We start from the raw sequence: 19185 nt of genomic DNA, 5'->3' as shown, positions 1-19185 counted from the left end.
GTATATCTCACTGATCACCCCCAAAGCCAATTCCTCCTTTGGTTGTCTTTCCTTACAGTTCTCTGCTGCCAATGACTGAAACGAACTGCAAAAATCTCTGAAGCTGAAGACTCATATCTCCCTCACTAGCTTTAAGCACCAGCTGTCAGAGCAGATCACAGATCACCTGTACATAGCCCATCTGGAAACAGCCCATCCATCTACCTACCTCATCCCCATACAGTATTTATTTATTTATATTGCTCCTTTGCACCCCAGTATCTCTACTTGCACATTCATCTTCTGCACAACTACCATTCCAGTGTTTAATTGCTATATTGTAATTACTTCACCACCATGGCCTATTTATTGCCTTAACTCCCTTATCTTACCTCATTTGCACTCACTGTATATAGACTTTTTGTTTTCTTTTGTTCTACTGTATTATTGACTATGTTTTGTTTATTCCATGTGTAACTCTGTGTTGTTGTATGTGTCGAATTGCTATGCTTTATCTTGGCCAGGTCGCAGTTGCAAATGAGAACTCAACTTGCCTACCTGGTTAAATAAAGTTTAAATATTATTATTATTATTATTATTTTACCACATGGTGTCACCAAGCAGGCCAAAACTCCATACCACCAAAACAGGCTGACATTTCAGGTAGTCTTTTCAAATAGCTCTTAAACTTAAATGGCATTATCATACTTTTCAGAATTTCACAGTATTATTCCAACCTAAAACAAAGGAATAAAACTAAGGAATATCTCATTTTTGACTGCACTGGACCTTTAAGCACTTGATAATTTAGGATTGAACATTTTATACTCTGTTGAAATTCTGAACACTGTTATCCTTATTGAACTGTCGGATTCCAAAATAGAACACCTAAAATAACATTCTAAAACTCCCTCCCTATAGTTATAGATAGAAAACACAAGGCTTGTGACACAGATGGATCAGTTGTTTTGTTTTGATGCTGACAACAGCAAGGTTGAGGGAGGGTATGTGAGGTAGGTTTATGATTATATATGATTACTAGGCCAGACAAACAATGAGAGAATGGAAATATGAAAACACTTGCAAACAAACATGTGAAATCCATTGAAGTCAAGCCAAATATGGCTTCAAAACAATGAGTCATATGGAACACATGCACACAATGGTGAAAAGGTATTGGTATGCCAAAGCTATTTGTCAAGGATTCCATCTGGCCGTATTTGATTACCCTCTCTCCTCTGTTTGAGCCCCTATCCTCAATTATCTTAAGGGCCTTTCTGACTGAATGATATTCACTAAAAACTAAAAGCTGGATACAGGCTTTATTATCCAGTTATGAATGAGACATTGGTTCATGGAACGTTTAGTGCTTTCTTAAAGGCCAATTCCGACCCTTTTCAACTTCATATTCATTATCTCCAGCACCATACCAGAGTCTACATACTGTATGTGAAAACAGTACATTTATATGATCTGCGGTTAATAAGATAAGAAGAAAGGTCCTGGAAAATGCTCTGTGACATCACAGTGTAGGATTAAAAGTAGTGGTTGGAACCCAAAATTATTTTCCAATCGTTTGGTTCTGAAAAAAAAGAAAGAATCCGGTCCGTTCCACTGTTCCGACCAGCAAAATAAAGTTCTGAACCGGTTCAAACCCCCAAAAAGTAACGGTTTACAATTAATAAAAAAAAACCATTTAGCTCAACATTAAGTTACTTCACCAATCAGTGCGGATAGAGGAGCTTGCTATGGAGGGGCAAGCTATAGTTATTTACATGCATTGGACAGACAAGTATAGGGTGCGAGATGTGACTGAAATTTTGCGGTTTGGGGGAGAGCGAGAGAGGGTGGAGGAGGAAGCTTAGCTTGAATCGTTTATACCTACGGAGGAGCAGCTTCTATGAAGGAACGTTGAATGTCTTTGAACTTCCGAGAGTTAGCTTAATGTTGGACCAGAGCTAGCTAGCTAGCCAACAAGCTTGTGTGTGCAGAGTGGAACCAGAATGAAAATAAAAACACGTGAAAGCTGATAACTATAGTATCCTTAACTAGCATTGAAAAAGTGAATCCATTCTTCTCTAATTATGTAATGTCAGTAGGCTACAATGGCTTATGCTTCGGAGGGGGAGGGGAAGGTATCCTACATACACACACACACACACACACACACACACAAACACACACACACACACACAGATACTGGAATAAGTTTGAGTGACAGAGTGAGGGCTTTGCAGAGGCGCTTTGTTACATTTTTTGTAGGACTCAAAATATACAGTACAGTACAGCATTGTACTCCGATTTATACCTCAACATAGTGTGTAATAAAAATATAAACAATAGCCCAAATGTAGGCAAATTTTCCAGGGGGCAATGAGGAGATTCAGGATCTTTTCCTCATGGCATCTTTCCCCCATGCGTTTCCATCACTTTCCATTGTTTTGGTCGAGTTCCATTGACCTCTCTACCACATCTATTGCGCACACAGTGAGCTGCCAGTTTAGTTGGTGCAAAGTCAGATAGTCTTGTGTTCCAAAACATTTTGTTTTTAGTAGCTTGAATCGTTCCTGCTCACATCGAGGTAAAGTGCGGAAGAATTGAAGGAATGAATCTGAGCCTCAGGCTTATCATCTGTGGAAGCCAAGGCTTCCAGCGAGGCGCGGATTTCATTGGCCTTGTTAGCCGTGATTTGAATTCTTCAATGGAAGTCGCGAAAGTGCTACTCCCCATAGTTGTTTTACCGAAGGTACCGACTGAAAAGGAACCTATTATCACCTGCTGTTTGATGTATACAGTGAAAAGGGAGCAACTTCAACCAAAACAATGGTGCTGTTATATGAAAGAGAGCCTGTATTTTTTGGCCTGTGTTTGCGTATGGGTCAAATGCAAAGCTGACCTTAGATCAGTCTATAGGCCTACTAGGGACAGCTTCATCCTACTCTGAAACCAACTTTTTGACTGTTTTTTCTTCCCCGCTAGGGGGCATTATGCAGATAAAGAGAGAGGCGCTTCCTTTTACTCGATCTGTGGGGACAGGAACGTGATAGTTTCCATGGTAACTCATTTATAGGATCGGCTCACAGCTTGTATATACAATTTGAGATATTTTTAGTTCCGTCTTTGAACATGCACACACACACACACACACACACACACACACACACACACACACACACACACACACACACACACACACACACACACACACACACACACACACACACACACACACACACACACACACACACACACTGTGCCTAAGTGTTCCGCTGTCTGTCCATCTGTCCACCAAGTCTCTCCAAGTAAAATTCATGCAAACGCATTCAAGCAGCTTCTTGGGCACAGCAAGTCCGTCCTAGATGATACTGTACATCGGCATGAATCATTAAGCAAAGTCTTGTGTATAAAAAATATTAAATTCAATATAATTAGCATTTCAAATAGTTTTCTTTGACTTTAGTTGACCTGTCGGTGGTGGGGGAAAAGTCAGTGTCTGAGTGAATGTGTTTTCATTAGAGTTTGTATGTAATGCTCATTATTAACACAATTTTCGATTGTCTTATTGTAGGGTGAAGCCAAAGGGAAAAGTTGATATGTGGGTGGACAATAAAGATGTTGTTCTATACTATTCTATTATATCTAACACGGGTAGAATGCTCCACTAATTACAGTGACCTATAGACATGTGGTTGAATCCTAGACATGTGGTTGAATCTGCCTGTCTGGTTCTGCAGTGAAATACCTGGTTCCGTATCCACAAAGCACCTCAGAGTAGGAGATCTAGGATCTGTCCATATAATATTATTCACTATGATCTAAAAGACAAACTGATCCTAGATCAGCACTCCTACTGGAGTCCAAACTGAAGGGTGAAGTTAAGACATAAAACAGAACCTTGAGACGGGGTTAATGGTTAGGATCCCTAAGTTAAAGAGTTAATAATTTGTAGATGCAACAAGCTGCCAGACTTCCATTCATTCTGAGAAGGTCACATTGTCCACAAAGTGTTCATGACAGGGTCAGGAGGGGAAGTTTACATCCTAAAGGTTTTTAACGGCCTGGTTCGTTCAAGTTTAAACTTCCTAAAGACCCGTGATGGAGTTTACACAAAAATTATCGCTTTCCATAAATGAGTTTAAAATAAGGAATGAAGAGAGAGTGATTGAGAGAGAGACAGAAATAGAGTGTGTTTGTGTGTGTTTAAATTATGTTCATTCTTAAATCTATGTGGAAATTAAGAGAAAAGGGACAAACAAAACACGCAGATTATTCTTAAAGACGATTGAGGATAGGTTTAAAGAGGATTGAGGATGGGTTAGTATCCATTATGAATATGAGTGGTGAGAGATATCATCCTAATATGAATAAGCCTGCACAAAAGAGACCAAGTGACTTCATAAATATTTGAAGTTACAGAGACTACCAGTCCATTGGATTCAATCTACTTTATGAAGGCCGATAATCGTAAAACATTCAATAATGGGGACTCCGCCCCTCCATTCCATGTTACCATGGCAAAAAGTGCATACGTCACGATCGAAAGAAACACTGTATATAAGTATTGGACCTTTTAATGAAACGGGGAGCTTGGATGCGTGTCCGGTAGGAGTGACACGTGTGGATAAGGGCACATCCAGGGGCAATACATTTTTCAATTAGTTTTTAAGTAAATTGGGATTTGATTGTTCAATAACTTTATTTTTCCTCCACAAAACTGCAAACATGGGACGTGGAGTAAGTGCGCTTTTTCTTTCCATCTTCACATTCCGGCTCCTCCATGAAATGCTACTGTAGCCTAATTTACGCAATTCTTAATGGTAGACTACTTGTCAAAAGTGGTATCAATTAAAAAAAGATAATACAGTCGAAGTTGTTTTCAAATGATCACATGTACGTAGATGGCCGCATTTTTCTTTCAAAATGCCTGCGATGGGAAAGTGACTTCCGCATTTTGTAGGCTGAACAAAAGTTGCTTTCATAACGTGTCTTGATCGAGTGTCAGTTAGGGTTAAAAATGTGTTGTTTTTACATTGATACTGAAGATCCACAGGTTGGTTAGCTTTGATCTAGTCGCCAATGAGAAAAGCGTGTAAGCGCTACGATGATAGAATTGGCGGTGTAAGACAAGTTTGAAGATTGATACAATGTTAATTTTCAGCCAAGTAAAGTGCCGGGAAGGTGGCTACAAATATAGCGTGGTCTGTTTAAATTCGAGTTGCGGGAAGTGGAGGCAGACATGCTATATTGTAACTTGTGTTACTTTGAGATACACGGCCATACAGAGCCTGTAAGCCCACTTCTGAATATAAGTGATGGTCTTTGTTTCAATGAGTCTTTCATGGTGACTTGTAACCCGCTTGACTGAATTTTGTTCCCCATTGAGAAATATAGGTAATATTCAGATTCGTAATCAATTGGTTAAATGTAGTTGCGACTGTCGGCTGTTGCGAAAGTCTGTTCTTCATAAATGGAATAATAACCCTAGTCCACCCCATTCACAATATCAACCATGCGCCAAAGTCGTCGGTGTTTATTTGTTTTTGTCATGCTCGTTGAATGTAGTTTTTCTGTAGATGGCCTAATTTGGAATAATGTACTTTGGTTGCTTAAAAGGATAGTTCTGGATTTGAGCAGGATGCCCTTATCTACTTCCCCAGAGTTAGACGAACTCGTGGATACCATTTTTATGTCTGCGTTCAGTTTGAAGGAAATTGCTAACTAGCGTTAGCGCAATGACTTGAAATATATGGGAACACGCTAACTCTAGTTAGCATTGGCTCACGAAAATACCTTTAACTTTCGTAATACTGGACGCAGAGACCCAACAATGGTGTCCACGAGGTCATCTGACTCTGGGGAAAATACAGAACTGTTCCTTGATAACATTTGAGCACCTGCAAAATCTCTTTAAAAAATAAATGTATTCCACATAAGGCTTAATTGTTGTATATGGATTTGGCATATGGTTGTGTATGACATTTCTTATGTAACCCACATTCTGCGAATGTTCAGATAGGCCTACAATGTGTCTCTGGGAAGACTTCCATCAACTACAGCCCCCTCATGTATTAATGAAAGTAATCGCTTTTCCAAAAAACAATCGTTTTTATTAAATTTGATACAAATCGATCCAAGACAAATAATCTCCTAGTTGCTCCAATGCTGTTCAATACACTAGATGTGTTGTATATTCATCTCATATCGAGGCATATTGTTCTAGACTTGTAGAATTAAGTGGGTTTTTTTAATGGGCAATCCTTAGTCAATAGGGTTTTTGTCATCACGCCTGTCTAAATAACTACCTGCAATTTTATGGTGATGGAAAATGTCTAAATTATTGGGGTGATTTTTATTTGATGTTTTATATATACAGCTACCTACCTGTGACTCCTGTATTTGGGTACTGTATGGCAGACTGGTGGGATATCGGGGAGGTTAATAGCATCATATAAAAGGCTCGCCACTCCTTGCTGGGCAACGGATCACACGGGCACAGTGATAAATGATGCATTCACAGCTACAGTAAGAGAGGGGTGACTAGAGAGACAGATTGGTTCTATGATGTGAATGCAGAACAGCAAACCTCCATGTTCTGGATTCTTTCCCTGTATGGTGGTGAACACTCTGCTCTGCCCCCACCCCTTCTGTCCTCTTCTCAGAGCTCTGGTCCAGTACACGCACAATAGGCACAGATGCTTGGACAGCCGGACTAATGATTTCCAGGAGACCGCAGAGAGGGATGAGAGAGGGGGGAGTGAGAGGTACAGGGAGAGAATGAGGGTGACATAGGGCTGGCGGGAGCAAAGGGTTGGTTAGAGTGGTGAGGTATATGAGACCGCTCTGAAGATGAGGCACCAGTTGCTGCATTGTCATCATTGTTCAGAGGGAGCTAGCAGAATTTTTCTGAACTGGTTGAATGGCAGATGGAGGAAAAATTCAGTTTTTCTGTAATGAAATGTAAAATCAAGAGGTATGATAGGATACAACTGCTCACTGTCAACAAATTGAAACGCCCAAAAGTTCCTTCCCGAAATGGAATACTATGGCTATTGTTTCCATCTCTCAAAATAAACTGTGATCTGAAAACAAGGCTGTTTTCCTGTAATGTTATTAGGGTGCATTCTTTCTTCGTTTTACCACTTCTTTTCTCGCCATCTTTCATCAAGGGGGGGGGGGGTGGTGTCATTTGTTTTAAAGATTCCACCACTGAGTGTGATGGAAAGTGGCTTGTGGAAAATCTCCACTGTAAACAAATGAGGCCTAGAATATGTCCAAAACAAGGCCTTTTTATATGGTGAAGTAATTTGGGAGTTATTTTATTTCTCTCCAGTGTTCCATCTCTGAGCTACTATCAGGTTGTGGCCTCAGCTGACCATTATTTCCCCCCGGGGGTCCACTGTGGAACCAAGAGACCTGCTCTCTAGCGCTCTTTAAAACATTTTTTTTTGCTTTCTCTCTCTCCTGAGGATTTCACATTCTTTCCGCTCGACAGTCACTATGTATTAGGCATCCCTTTTGTCACACGCCACCCCATCTCTGTGACAGAGAACACATCTCACCCCCACTGCCCCTTTCTCTCTCCTGCTCGATCTCCCTCTCTGCTCATTTGGCTTAGCTGCCTAAACATTATGGAGAGTTCCACACATTATTACACCTTCTGTTTCCTCCACTGTAATTTTGATTTGTTCCAACTGCATAGGGAATTGTAAAAAAAAAAAAAAAGTTTGTCCCATAGGCCTATTCACAATCGGCATTTCGCAATAGCCACGTGCATTCTGTTCTAACCTACATTTCAGACTAGCGCAATAAAGGAAGTTGCATCCCATTGATTCGTATTCTGCTTTTAACTGTGGTTCCTGGGGTCTTAAGGAGAAACCCAGGCATTCACCATCTTTTGTTCTGTGGGAAAACCGACTCTTCCAGTGGACGTGGTGGGAGTTTTAAATGCGTTTCTTGTGAATAAATGAACTTTTTTCTGAACTGAAGAGAGGGGGAGAAAAGGGGGAGGAGAGTAACATGTGACTCGGTCCATTCAGATATCTGAGAGGTGTGGTTATGTCGCCTGTAGCAACGGGGCAAAGTCCCAGGGCGAGGAGGAGCCAATATGCTTAAGTGAGCAGCTTTTGTATTTGGCACATGTACAGAACCAGGAATGGTGTTCACAGGAATTCGACCCTGGCTGTAAAATATGCACCCGCTCGACCGCCTCTTATGAACTTTTGTTGATCTGGCGGTGGTGGTGTTTTAGCGTAAAAGTGAGAGGCCCCTCGTCTCACTGAGGCTCTGTTCTGTCTATCGCTGTTGTTTTTATGAGGACAGTTGTTCTTTCAAACTTTCTGTCCTCTTGGAAAGATGTCTTGCCGGCTTCACCCCCTTCTCCACCCACCCTGCGTTCTTGCACTCTCTTTCACACATAGTTGTTTCTCTTTCTGTCCCAGACTAATTACACTCACTCCCATATGCAACGTTCATGAGAACGATTACGTTGTTGAATATACTACTCTGAACTATGGGAGAAATGGTATTCAGACCCAAGCCATGTTTACCACAGTGGTGTTGCTCCCACTCCCAGATCAAACCATTACAGTAATCCCATATAAGAATGCGGTAAGCCTGGTATCTTAAGTGTTTTGCTAAGAGGTTCTGAATAAATTCCATGACTATACAAAATAAAGTCTGTCCAAAATAAAGTCACTTTAAAGATCTATTTCTCTGCCCCATTTTTCAGTAATGTTTTTACGTGGTTCTCTATAGAGGTACAAAGCCTCATTGTTCTCAGACTTGTAGTGGGACAACTGTTGTTTTTGCATGATTGGTCTTGTGAGAGATTCCACACAATTGTTGACATCCACACTTTTTTTCCTGTTTTCAGTGCCGTAGCTTCCTGTTTCGTTTGAGAGACAGCTGAGTAATACTATCAAAACAGCATCCTCCCTCCCTTGCTTCATTGTGGTAATAACGGATGTGTGCACTATTGGGAAAGTAAAAGTGATATTTCTAAATAGTATTAGTGGGGGGGGGTGCATTTTCAAGAAGGGCAAGTCTGTGTGCCTGTCAACTAATAAAAAGACAACAGGGGACTGCGACAACAGATTCCTTGAGGGCCCGGAAGACTCCAGCAGGACTTGTCGTTCCACCTCTACCCTTTACTGTTCCAGCAGCAACAAAAACACTGGTAGGACCCCTAATGTTGGATTCCGTTGTAACCAAACAACAAAGTTTAATTATCAGTCAAGCCCCTGTGACTTGGGGATCACATTCTGAACCAGGAACTGTCTTGCTTAGAGTCAAGCAGCTTTTGTGTAACCTCATAGTGTCAAATCAAGAGAAGCATGTAGAGCTCTCTCCCCCACAGCCAAAACACTTCTGAACACCAGTAGAACCTGAATCATTTATGATCACTAACTGCCTTACCGATGTTTATCTGGTACTGTGCGTTATCCTGTTACCGCAGTGTCCCAACACCCTCCCCTCTTCAGCCGTCTAGCTGACGCGCATTCTTCAACAGGTCTTTGTCCTCTTCCCAAAAGTGACCGATTTGATAATGGAGAAAGGGAAGAGTGAATGAACAATGTGTCTGCAGAAGGTGAGGTGCCAGGGTTATTTTGGACTTTCACAATGAGATGACTCCAGAGGAAGAAAGTTCTGTGTGTATTCAAGACAACCGAGCCAACGGTGTGCACCTTTCCCCTCTGGAGAGATAATTTTGCCCCTATTCTGGACAAAGTATTGTGACATAGGGTCTGATATTCCTGGATTGCAGTGGAGTATGTTGAAATGACCCTCAGCCCCACCCCTCCCACAGCTCTCCTTATTGACGCAGTTGTGCAAAGTGACGGTCTGTGACCTGATTGTTCATTAAGCATTCCTCATGAACTTCACAGATGCCATTTTCAAACATCTGAGTTTCTTCTGCTGAGTAGTGAAAGTAATTATCTAGCACAGGTCGTAGACTCTAAAAGGTGAAAGCCTTTTAGATAGTCCAAAAGGGACAGCCACAACTATCTTTGTACTTGTTGCACCATACCTGTCCAGGTCACGTTTGTTTTGTAAATGATAACTGGGCTTATGTTCAGTAGAACAATGCTACATCAATAACCCACAAGTTGTTGGGTGACTTCTGGTAAGTCATTTGTAACTGAAAATGAGCATTTTTCTCCTTTGTTCAAATGAGTGCTTCTCTAATTGACTCAATGAATGACCTTTTCAAGAGTTGGGCCCCCAGACTTGGGTTTTATTAATGCCTCGGAAACACTATGGGAAACTATACTATAAGCAGATTCTGTATCAGGGGCTTGAGTTGGGTGACGATTTTATTTTTTCGGGCAGAGCTCTAAAGGGCCTCTTTCTACCTATTCTATTATGTGTTTGTATATATATTTTTCTTATCGCTCCTAACTATCTTTTCTTGCCCTCTCTGTAGGAAGGACGGGAACAGTATGAGCTGGCGGCGACCTCTGAGCAGGGAGGCAAGAAGAAGAATGCCAAGGCCATGAAGAAGGAGAGGGACATGGATGAGTTGAAAAAGGAAGTTGATCTGGTGAGTCGGCTTCTCTCACTTTCTTTCTCTTTCAGGACCTGGGAAGTTCATCTTTAAATCACAAGTATTGGTCACTCGTGTGTTGATGTCACTGACTTGGTGTCAAGCTGCATGTACTGTACTGTATGTTTATCTCGATGGTGTCGAAGTGCAGTGCAATACGATTGTCAGTGACATGTTCCTAATCTCTGTCCCATAGGATGACCATAAACTGACCCTGGATGAGCTCAACCGCAAATATGGCACCGACCTTAGTAGGGTAAGTCTGGAGCTTCACTCATTTTCATTTCAGTTGGCAATTCATTCATCTCCTCTGCACTGTTTTCTGTTAACAAACTAGTTACTTATCGACCACAGCTGGAAGGCAATTCAGTTCGGTTCTCCTCAATTCGAATAGTTTCAATTATTGAATAGAAAAATTAAGTCAAGTGATGGACTTCAAAGTTCTGCTCAAGTTATGGGTTTCGGACTCTTGGGATCTCTTCCAATTATTAAACCGTGGAAGAAAGGGGTTATCATTGACTTGGATGTGACAAATATCCAAGGCAATTGGAGGAGGCAATATGAGATGCTTTATCCCTCTTTTACATCCATGCAAATGGACTCTTGATCATGATTTGGAGATGAAGGGGAATAGTAGATTACTACCTCCAAACCTAGCAGCGCAGCCGAGTGGTCCTTTTGAATAATTCACAAGCAGCAGGCTCATAGCACCTCAGCCCAGATTTAGGATGCACTCGATCCCAGCAGAGTAGATGGCACTGTTTTCATTGTTTGCAGCGAGTTGCCTGGCAACTGTCAGCACCTCGACTCTCTCCAGAGCCCCATTGACTTGTTTCTCTGCCTTATGTGAAATTAGAGTTATGACTTGGCCCTGCAGTGTCTATGCCACTGACAGACCTCGCAGAGAGATATTATTGTGTTGACAATTTGCTTCCTCTCTCCTTATCACGTGCCGTGAAAGAGAATCTCAAGAATGGGGGGGGGTGTACCTAGATATAGCAAAATACTTGATTTTTAAAAAGCAAGGGTCGATAATGGTATACCCTTAAAAGGTTGGGTGGGAGGGAAGCACCCATTCTTTTAAAATTAAGTATCCTCCTACAGCATCTTAATTTGAGGTCTCGACATGTAAAGTAACACAACCAATTTTGTATTTCCTCAGGGGTTATCCAGTGCTAAGGCTGCTGAGAACCTTGCCCGTGATGGCCCCAATTCCCTGACCCCTCCTCCCACTACCCCTGAGTGGGTGAAGTTCTGCAAGCAGATGTTTGGCGGGTTCTCCATGCTGCTGTGGACTGGCGCTCTCCTCTGCTTCCTGGCCTACGGAATCCAGGCAGCCATGGAGGATGAGCCGGCCAATGATAACGTAAGATTCCAAGATGAAGAATGTTGATTTTATTGACATTGTGATGGAATTGAAAGCAGATGATGCTTGGGTTTTGTAGTTCTTTTGCACTGGTGTTTGTGCGGGAGAGTTAGTTAACTTAATTCTAACACGTTCTGCATCTTCGTCCCACACAGTTGTACCTGGGTGTCGTACTCTCTGCTGTTGTCATTGTTACTGGCTGTTTCTCCTACTACCAAGAGGCCAAGAGCTCAAAGATCATGGACTCCTTCAAGAACCTGGTCCCACAGGTACTGCTGTTTTAGAAACACTTCTTTTGAAGGCGTTTTTTCCCCTTTTATTGTTACATTTAAAGATGAATCTGGTTGTGTCCTCTACCTTGTAGCAAGCCCTGGTTGTCCGTGACGGTGAGAAGATGAACATCAACGCTCAACAAGTGGTGGTTGGAGATCTGGTGGAGGTGAAAGGTGGAGATAGGATTCCGGCCGATTTGAGAATCATCTCTGCCAGCGGTTGCAAAGTGGGTACTTTAAAATCCCCTTGCTCCAAATACGTCACGTTCCGCCCATGTCCGTGCCATTCATTATTGTATTAATCTAATTCCCTCTCCACTCAGGTGGACAACTCCTCCCTCACTGGTGAATCTGAGCCCCAGACCCGTACTCCGGACTACTCCAATGACAACCCCCTGGAGACGAGGAACATTGCCTTCTTCTCTACCAACTGTGTTGAAGGTACTTTAACAGAGCAGAGTTGCTCAGATGAGAAACAAACCAAATAAAAATAAATTCTGCCCAGGGACCACAGATTAAAAATTAGGAATCTAGCTAAATCTGGTACAAGGGCATGTTGTACATGGTCCCTGGCAAATAAATTAAATAAAACAAACCATGACTGGGATAGCTTCGATGAAGTCCTGTTGCTGTATAAAGTATGTCCACCATTTCTGAGGTTGAATCACTGTCAACTGTGCTGTTAAACAGTAGTCAATATGATGGCATGATTGTTAAATGAAGTCTGCATGTTATTTCCTGCAGGAACTGCCAGAGGTATTGTCATCAACACTGGTGACCGCACTGTTATGGGTCGTATTGCTACCCTCGCCTCTGGCCTGGAAGTCGGACGTACCCCAATCTCTATTGAAATTGAGCACTTCATCCACATCATCACCGGTGTGGCCGTCTTCCTGGGCATGTCTTTCTTTGTCCTGTCCCTCATCCTCGGATACTCTTGGCTGGAAGCTGTCATCTTCCTCATCGGAATCATTGTTGCTAACGTGCCTGAGGGTCTCCTGGCCACTGTAACTGTGAGTACGGTCTTTCGGGAGTGCCCCCCCCAGACACTTCTGATATTGCTCCAAAAACCAGTACATTGCCAATTTTGCTCGACAGACATGTTGAGTGGCTTCTGGCTTTCTCCGTAGGTGTGTTTAACTCTGACTGCCAAGCGTATGGCCAAGAAGAACTGCCTGGTGAAGAATCTCGAAGCTGTTGAGACCTTGGGCTCCACCTCCACCATTTGCTCTGACAAGACTGGAACCCTGACTCAGAACCGAATGACCGTTGCTCACATGTGGTTCGACAACCAGATCCATGAGGCTGACACCACAGAGAACCAGAGCGGTACCTCCTTCGACAGGAGCTCTGCCACCTGGGCTGCCCTGGCTAGAGTCGCTGGCCTGTGTAACCGTGCAGTCTTCCTGGCAGAACAGAGCGGTATTCCTATCCTTAAAGTAAGTGCCTCATTTCCCCAGAGTGAATTGACAACCGTATACACATGGAGTTATCGACAGGAGTTCAGCATGTAATGCCTCTGAAAAGGCTCAACAGGGTTGTCTTTAACCTTCTGTAATTCCTCCCCTGTCACCCGAATGCCTCATATTGCCTCAGCCATTAATCATCTCACCTTGGACTAGCTGTGATTACCACACTTAATTTCACCCCTTATTTTCAGTTTCTCTTTGTCACGGTCTTTGTCTTCTACCAGGATCAATCTACAAAGATTTCATTTTCATTCAGTCTGTTTAAATTGATGGAGGGCATTTTAATGATTTGGGCCACTTGGAAGTGCTAGTGTGTGAAAGAGAGTGCGCCAGCGGCGTACCACGTCCACTTCATCTGCCTACTCGTTTCCCTCTCACAGAGAGATGTGGCTGGTGATGCCTCAGAGTCTGCCCTGCTGAAGTGTATTGAGCTGTGCTGTGGGTCTGTGCAAGGCATGAGAGACCAGTACACCAAGGTTGCTGAAATCCCATTCAACTCCACCAACAAATACCAGGTAGGGCAATGGCACCCTGCCACATTAAATATTGGCAAATAAGTTTTCAATAAGTCTTAAACCCTTCCCTTTGGCACAGAGATCAATATGGTTATGCCTATTCTGGTAATCTGTTTTCAAAATGGCTGCTCCTATAATTTTATCCCTTAGCTCTCCGTTCACCTGAACAAGAATGAGGGTGAGTCCAAGCATCTGCTGGTGATGAAGGGAGCCCCTGAGAGGATTCTGGACCGCTGCTCCACCATTTTGATCCAGGGCAAAGAACAGCCTCTGGATGACGAGATGAAGGACTCTTTCCAGAACGCCTACATGGAACTGGGTGGTCTGGGAGAGCGAGTGCTAGGTAATAGTCATTTATTTCAGTCATCACTAGCCAATACTACTGTATTTTTGTTATTCCATCTGTGTTGTCAAATGATCCAATGTGAGGTGTAAAATTGTGCTTTTGCTCCCTTTTTCAATTCACATTTTCACAATTTTGTATCTGTCTAGGGTTCTGTCATTTCCAGCTCCCTGATGACCAGTTCGCTGAGGGCTTCCAGTTTGATTGTGAAGAGGTGAACTTCCCAACTGAGAATCTGTGCTTCGTTGGCCTAATGTCCATGATTGACCCTCCCCGTGCTGCTGTGCCTGATGCTGTGGGAAAGTGCAGGAGTGCTGGAATCAAGGTATGGCAATATCATACTAAACACAAGACTCTTCAGTCAATCCACATAGCAGCCACTGTGATCAGACCACTCCTCTTCCCTTCCTTCCCTTAGGTTATCATGGTCACTGGTGATCATCCCATCACTGCTAAGGCCATTGCTAAGGGTGTGGGCATCATTTCTGAAGGAAACGAGACTGTTGAGGACATTGCTGCTCGTCTGAACATTCCAGTCAATGAAGTTGACCCTAGGTATGTTGCGAATAAAAAAATATATATATATTTAAAAAAAGTTGCGTTATTGGAAACAACAGTAAAACCCTTGTAGTTTCTACATTTTTCATTTTTGAAGTCCTTTTTCAAAGATTTTATTCAAGCTTGAATGTCAGGTCCTTCTCATGAGCGCTTATAGACATTATAGAAATCTCTTCATATTAATGGGATTTCCCATAAAATAAAGGGTACATTTTTCACAGGGATGCCAAGGCCTGTGTGGTTCATGGCGGTGACCTCAAGGACCTGAGCGCTGAACAGTTGGACGACATCCTGAAATATCACACAGAGATTGTGTTTGCCAGAACCTCTCCTCAGCAGAAGCTTATTATCGTGGAGGGCTGCCAGCGCCAGGTAATATTCAGCTCAACTTAAAGACACTAGGCCGATCTCACGAGAGGTAAACAGAGTGACTGTAGCGTAGATAAATTCCTTTCAAATTAAAAATGTGTTTACCGGTTTTCTCTCTCTAGACGTCTCTCTCCATAGACTCAAACACCTCTCCTACTTATCCACAGGGTGCTATTGTGGCTGTGACAGGTGATGGTGTGAACGATTCTCCTGCTCTGAAGAAGGCTGACATCGGTGTTGCTATGGGGATCTCTGGATCTGACGTCTCCAAGCAGGCTGCAGACATGATCCTCCTGGATGACAACTTTGCCTCCATCGTGACTGGTGTTGAAGAAGGTAGAAGCAGCATTTCAGTGGATTTAGAATGTTTGGGGTTCCTTCTATTCTGCATTATTTTCACTAACGTTATGCATGTACCTTTCCTAGGCCGTCTGATCTTTGACAACTTGAAGAAGTCCATCGCCTACACCCTGACCAGTAACATTCCAGAAATCACACCCTTCCTCTTCTTCATCATCGCCAACATTCCACTGCCCCTAGGAACCGTCACCATCCTCTGTATCGACCTGGGAACTGACATGGTAAGGAATTTGTAGATTTAAGATTTTTCTTTTCTAAATCTTTGGTTACTGTTCAGTTTTATTCTAATTGTTGAAATCGTCCTCAACTTTGCAGGTCCCCGCCATCTCCCTGGCCTACGAAGCTGCTGAGAGTGACATCATGAAGAGACAGCCCAGAAACTCCAAAACAGACAAACTGGTGAACGAAAGACTTATCAGCATAGCCTACGGTCAAATCGGTAAGACTGCTTTTCACAAAGCCTTACTTGCGCAAAACAAAGTATTTTCATTCTTAGATGAAAGATTAACATCTCATACACCTCAAACTGGATTCTAACTCTTAAGTTGACTGGGTGGTTTTTAGATCAGCTGGAAGTGGGGTATGCGCCAGAAATAGCCTCCCTGGTGATAAGAGAAGGGGTCTCTGAGTGATTATGGGATGTTTCACACTTTGGTGATGGAGCCAAAAATAGGTTTAAACAAGAGGTTTCCATGTGAGCGGGACTTTCCTTAAGAGGAAACACTGATATGGACAGGATTCACATACTGCGGTTGCATCATATCATGGGTCACAAACCTCTCCCACCAACGTGATACTCCTTGGGAATCACTGTAGGGCGGCAGGTAGCCTAGCGGTTAGTGTTGGCCCAGTAACTGAAAGGTCGCTGGTTCGAATACCCGAGCCGACAGGGTGAAAATCTTTGCTCCGTGCCTTGAGCAAGGCAGTTAACTCTAATAAGCTCCAGGTGCACCCTACTACTATGGCTGACCCTGTAAAACAACACATTCTCCTGCACCTGTCCGGTGATGTGACAATCAAACTTGAAAAAAAAAATCATGGAGATTGATGCAACATAGAAAAACCAGCAGACAGAATGACATGGATAGAATCTGATACAAATGCACCCACCTGATCCTGTCTCCCCATCTCTCCATAGGTATGATCCAGGCTTTGGCTGGGTTCTTCACATACTTTGTGATCCTTGCTGAGAACGGGTTCTTACCCTCCAGACTGCTAGGTATTCGTGTGGACTGGGACAACAAATTTTGCAACGACCTGGAGGATAGCTATGGCCAGCAGTGGGTGAGTATGCAGACACCAATGTGGTTTTCACAAGCCTTGTTGTTTGGTCTGATTCTAGATGATTAGCTGACGGTTTCTCCCTCTGTTGCTGACTGTTTCCCTCAGACTTATGAACAGAGAAAGATTGTGGAGTTCACCTGCCACACAGCATTCTTCGCCAGTATTGTAGTTGTACAGTGGGCTGATTTGATCATCTGTAAGACCAGGAGGAACTCAGTCTTCCAACAAGGAATGAGGTGAGTTCAGTGGCCATTTTGAAGAGCATCGACTGTTGTTAGTTTTTGTTGTCAAAGAAATGACTTGATTTTAAATGCTGCTTCTGTCCTCAGGAACAAGATTCTCATCTTCGGCCTGTTTGAGGAGACCGCCCTGGCCGCCTTCCTGTCCTACTGTCCTGGGATGGGCATCGCCCTCAGAATGTACCCACTCAAGTAAGTAAAGACCCTTCAGTTAGGTACACTTCATCTCTTAATAAAATAATTTGTAGTACCAAAAAATAATTTGTAGTACTTCTAAAAATAGCTTAACTCTTGGAGGACTTCTATCTGGAGTCATTTAGCTATGTGTATTCTGGTCTGGAGTCAAATCTGTTCGGCACTCTGTTCATTTCAGATCTGTTCTTTGTGTATTCTGGTCTGGAGTCATTTCAGATCTGTTCTTGGTGCACTCTGGTCTGGAGTCATTTCAGATCTGTTCTTGGTGTATTCTGGTCTGGAGTCATTTCAGATCTGTTCTTGGTGTATTCTGGTCTGGAGTCATTTCAGATCTGTTCTTGGTGTATTCTGGTCTGGAGTCATTTCAGAACTGTTGTTTTTGTTTTCTCCTTAGACCCAGCTGGTGGTTCTGCGCCTTCCCATACTCTCTCCTCATCTTTATTTATGATGAAATCCGAAAACTGATCATCCGACGCAGCCCAGGAGGTGAGGCTAAATCCCTTTTAGTTATTACTGTGACCATCTGCTGTACTTGTTCATACAAGTTCTCAGTTTGGCTCTCAAAACCACCAGATTTTCCCTCGTTCTCAGGAGGATAGTAAGGCTACCTAAATATGCAGCCTTACTATCTGGCAAACAAGCGAAGTCTGTAAATCTTTAAGCAGCAGCAAATATTTCAGATGTGCAAGACAGTGGACACAGACACATTTGGGAGTCTAGTCCACTCCATTGACAACTGCTAATGTAAAAAGGGCTTTATAAAATGCATTTAGTCGGTCACTTTACTGTCTTCCTCCGTGATCGTCTGAACTACACACGGATAGTTAACATGAGCATTGTTTATGTATGCTACAGCCTTCCTTAGTCCACCTGTTTTACCAGAGGTAATTGATCTCTAAATCCTGTTTTCCATCTTCTCTGATTTAGGTTGGGTGGAGAGGGAGACGTACTACTAGAAAGCATCCCGTTTGCATCGCTCAAGTTCTTGCATGGTTGTCTTGCTGCTCGGAATTTTAAATTCTGTAAAATGTGGATGTGTTTTTATATAGGGAATGCTTGATACTAAAACACTGAGATCGAGATGATGAACCAAGACATTTGACATTGTGTGCCTTGTTTCTGGAACAGGACCAATTTTATACATGTTTTTAACAGTAATATAAATAAACTTTCAGTCAGCTCCCACTTTGGTGTGTATGGTTTGTGCATGTGTGCTTGCACGTTTCCTCATTGCAACTTGGAGACTTTCCAGAATAAACACAGCATCAACAGATCTTCAGGTCCTTCTTTTCCTATCCTTCCTGGAGAGTCTCTCTACTATCTCTGTTTTAACCATGAGCACTGCTTTCAGTGTGCAGTCAACGAACACCAGCTAGTTGTTCACTGTCATTGTAGTACAGAATGTAGACTGTATTTCATCTCACCTTTTGACCCATTCATATCACACTTTATCCATCTACTGCCCAACATTAAACACTATCTCCACACACTAGCAAGCCTGTGTCAGAGCAACCGTCTATCAGAAGCACAAGGCAAGACTTATCAACTGGCAGCACTTGAGTATAAAAACCCTGCTGTCAACATTGTGGCTTAATATGTATATTTAATTCAAACCCACTGTATAATGCTTACAGTAGCAATGCTCTCCTGTGGTTGGGTGTTCTAAAATAAAGTGGCTATGGAATGCCTAATC

The 19185-nt window shown here is 42.7% G+C and overlaps 1 protein-coding gene across 1 annotated transcript; it reads left to right on the top strand.

Annotated features, from left to right (window-relative positions):
- Positions 1 to 4544: 4544 nt before the first annotated feature.
- LOC118376970 (sodium/potassium-transporting ATPase subunit alpha-1) lies at positions 4545 to 18677 on the top strand. The gene is made up of 22 exons (XM_052499561.1): positions 4545 to 4713; positions 10403 to 10519; positions 10719 to 10778; positions 11685 to 11888; positions 12044 to 12157; positions 12253 to 12387; positions 12484 to 12601; positions 12905 to 13173; positions 13291 to 13599; positions 14010 to 14144; positions 14295 to 14487; positions 14637 to 14812; positions 14906 to 15042; positions 15267 to 15417; positions 15582 to 15750; positions 15841 to 15995; positions 16090 to 16213; positions 16913 to 17058; positions 17164 to 17294; positions 17388 to 17489; positions 17887 to 17978; positions 18420 to 18677. The coding sequence occupies exons 1-22, from the start codon at positions 4702 to 4704 to the stop codon at positions 18446 to 18448; spliced, it is 3078 nt and encodes a 1025-aa protein (XP_052355521.1). The 5' UTR covers positions 4545 to 4701; the 3' UTR covers positions 18449 to 18677.
- The last annotated feature ends 508 nt before the right edge of the window (positions 18678 to 19185 follow it).

This window comes from Oncorhynchus keta, chromosome 37, assembly GCF_023373465.1.
Source record: "Oncorhynchus keta strain PuntledgeMale-10-30-2019 chromosome 37, Oket_V2, whole genome shotgun sequence".
Classification (NCBI taxonomy): domain Eukaryota; kingdom Metazoa; phylum Chordata; class Actinopteri; order Salmoniformes; family Salmonidae; genus Oncorhynchus; species Oncorhynchus keta.
This window is presented reverse-complemented; position numbering and strand designations above follow the sequence as displayed.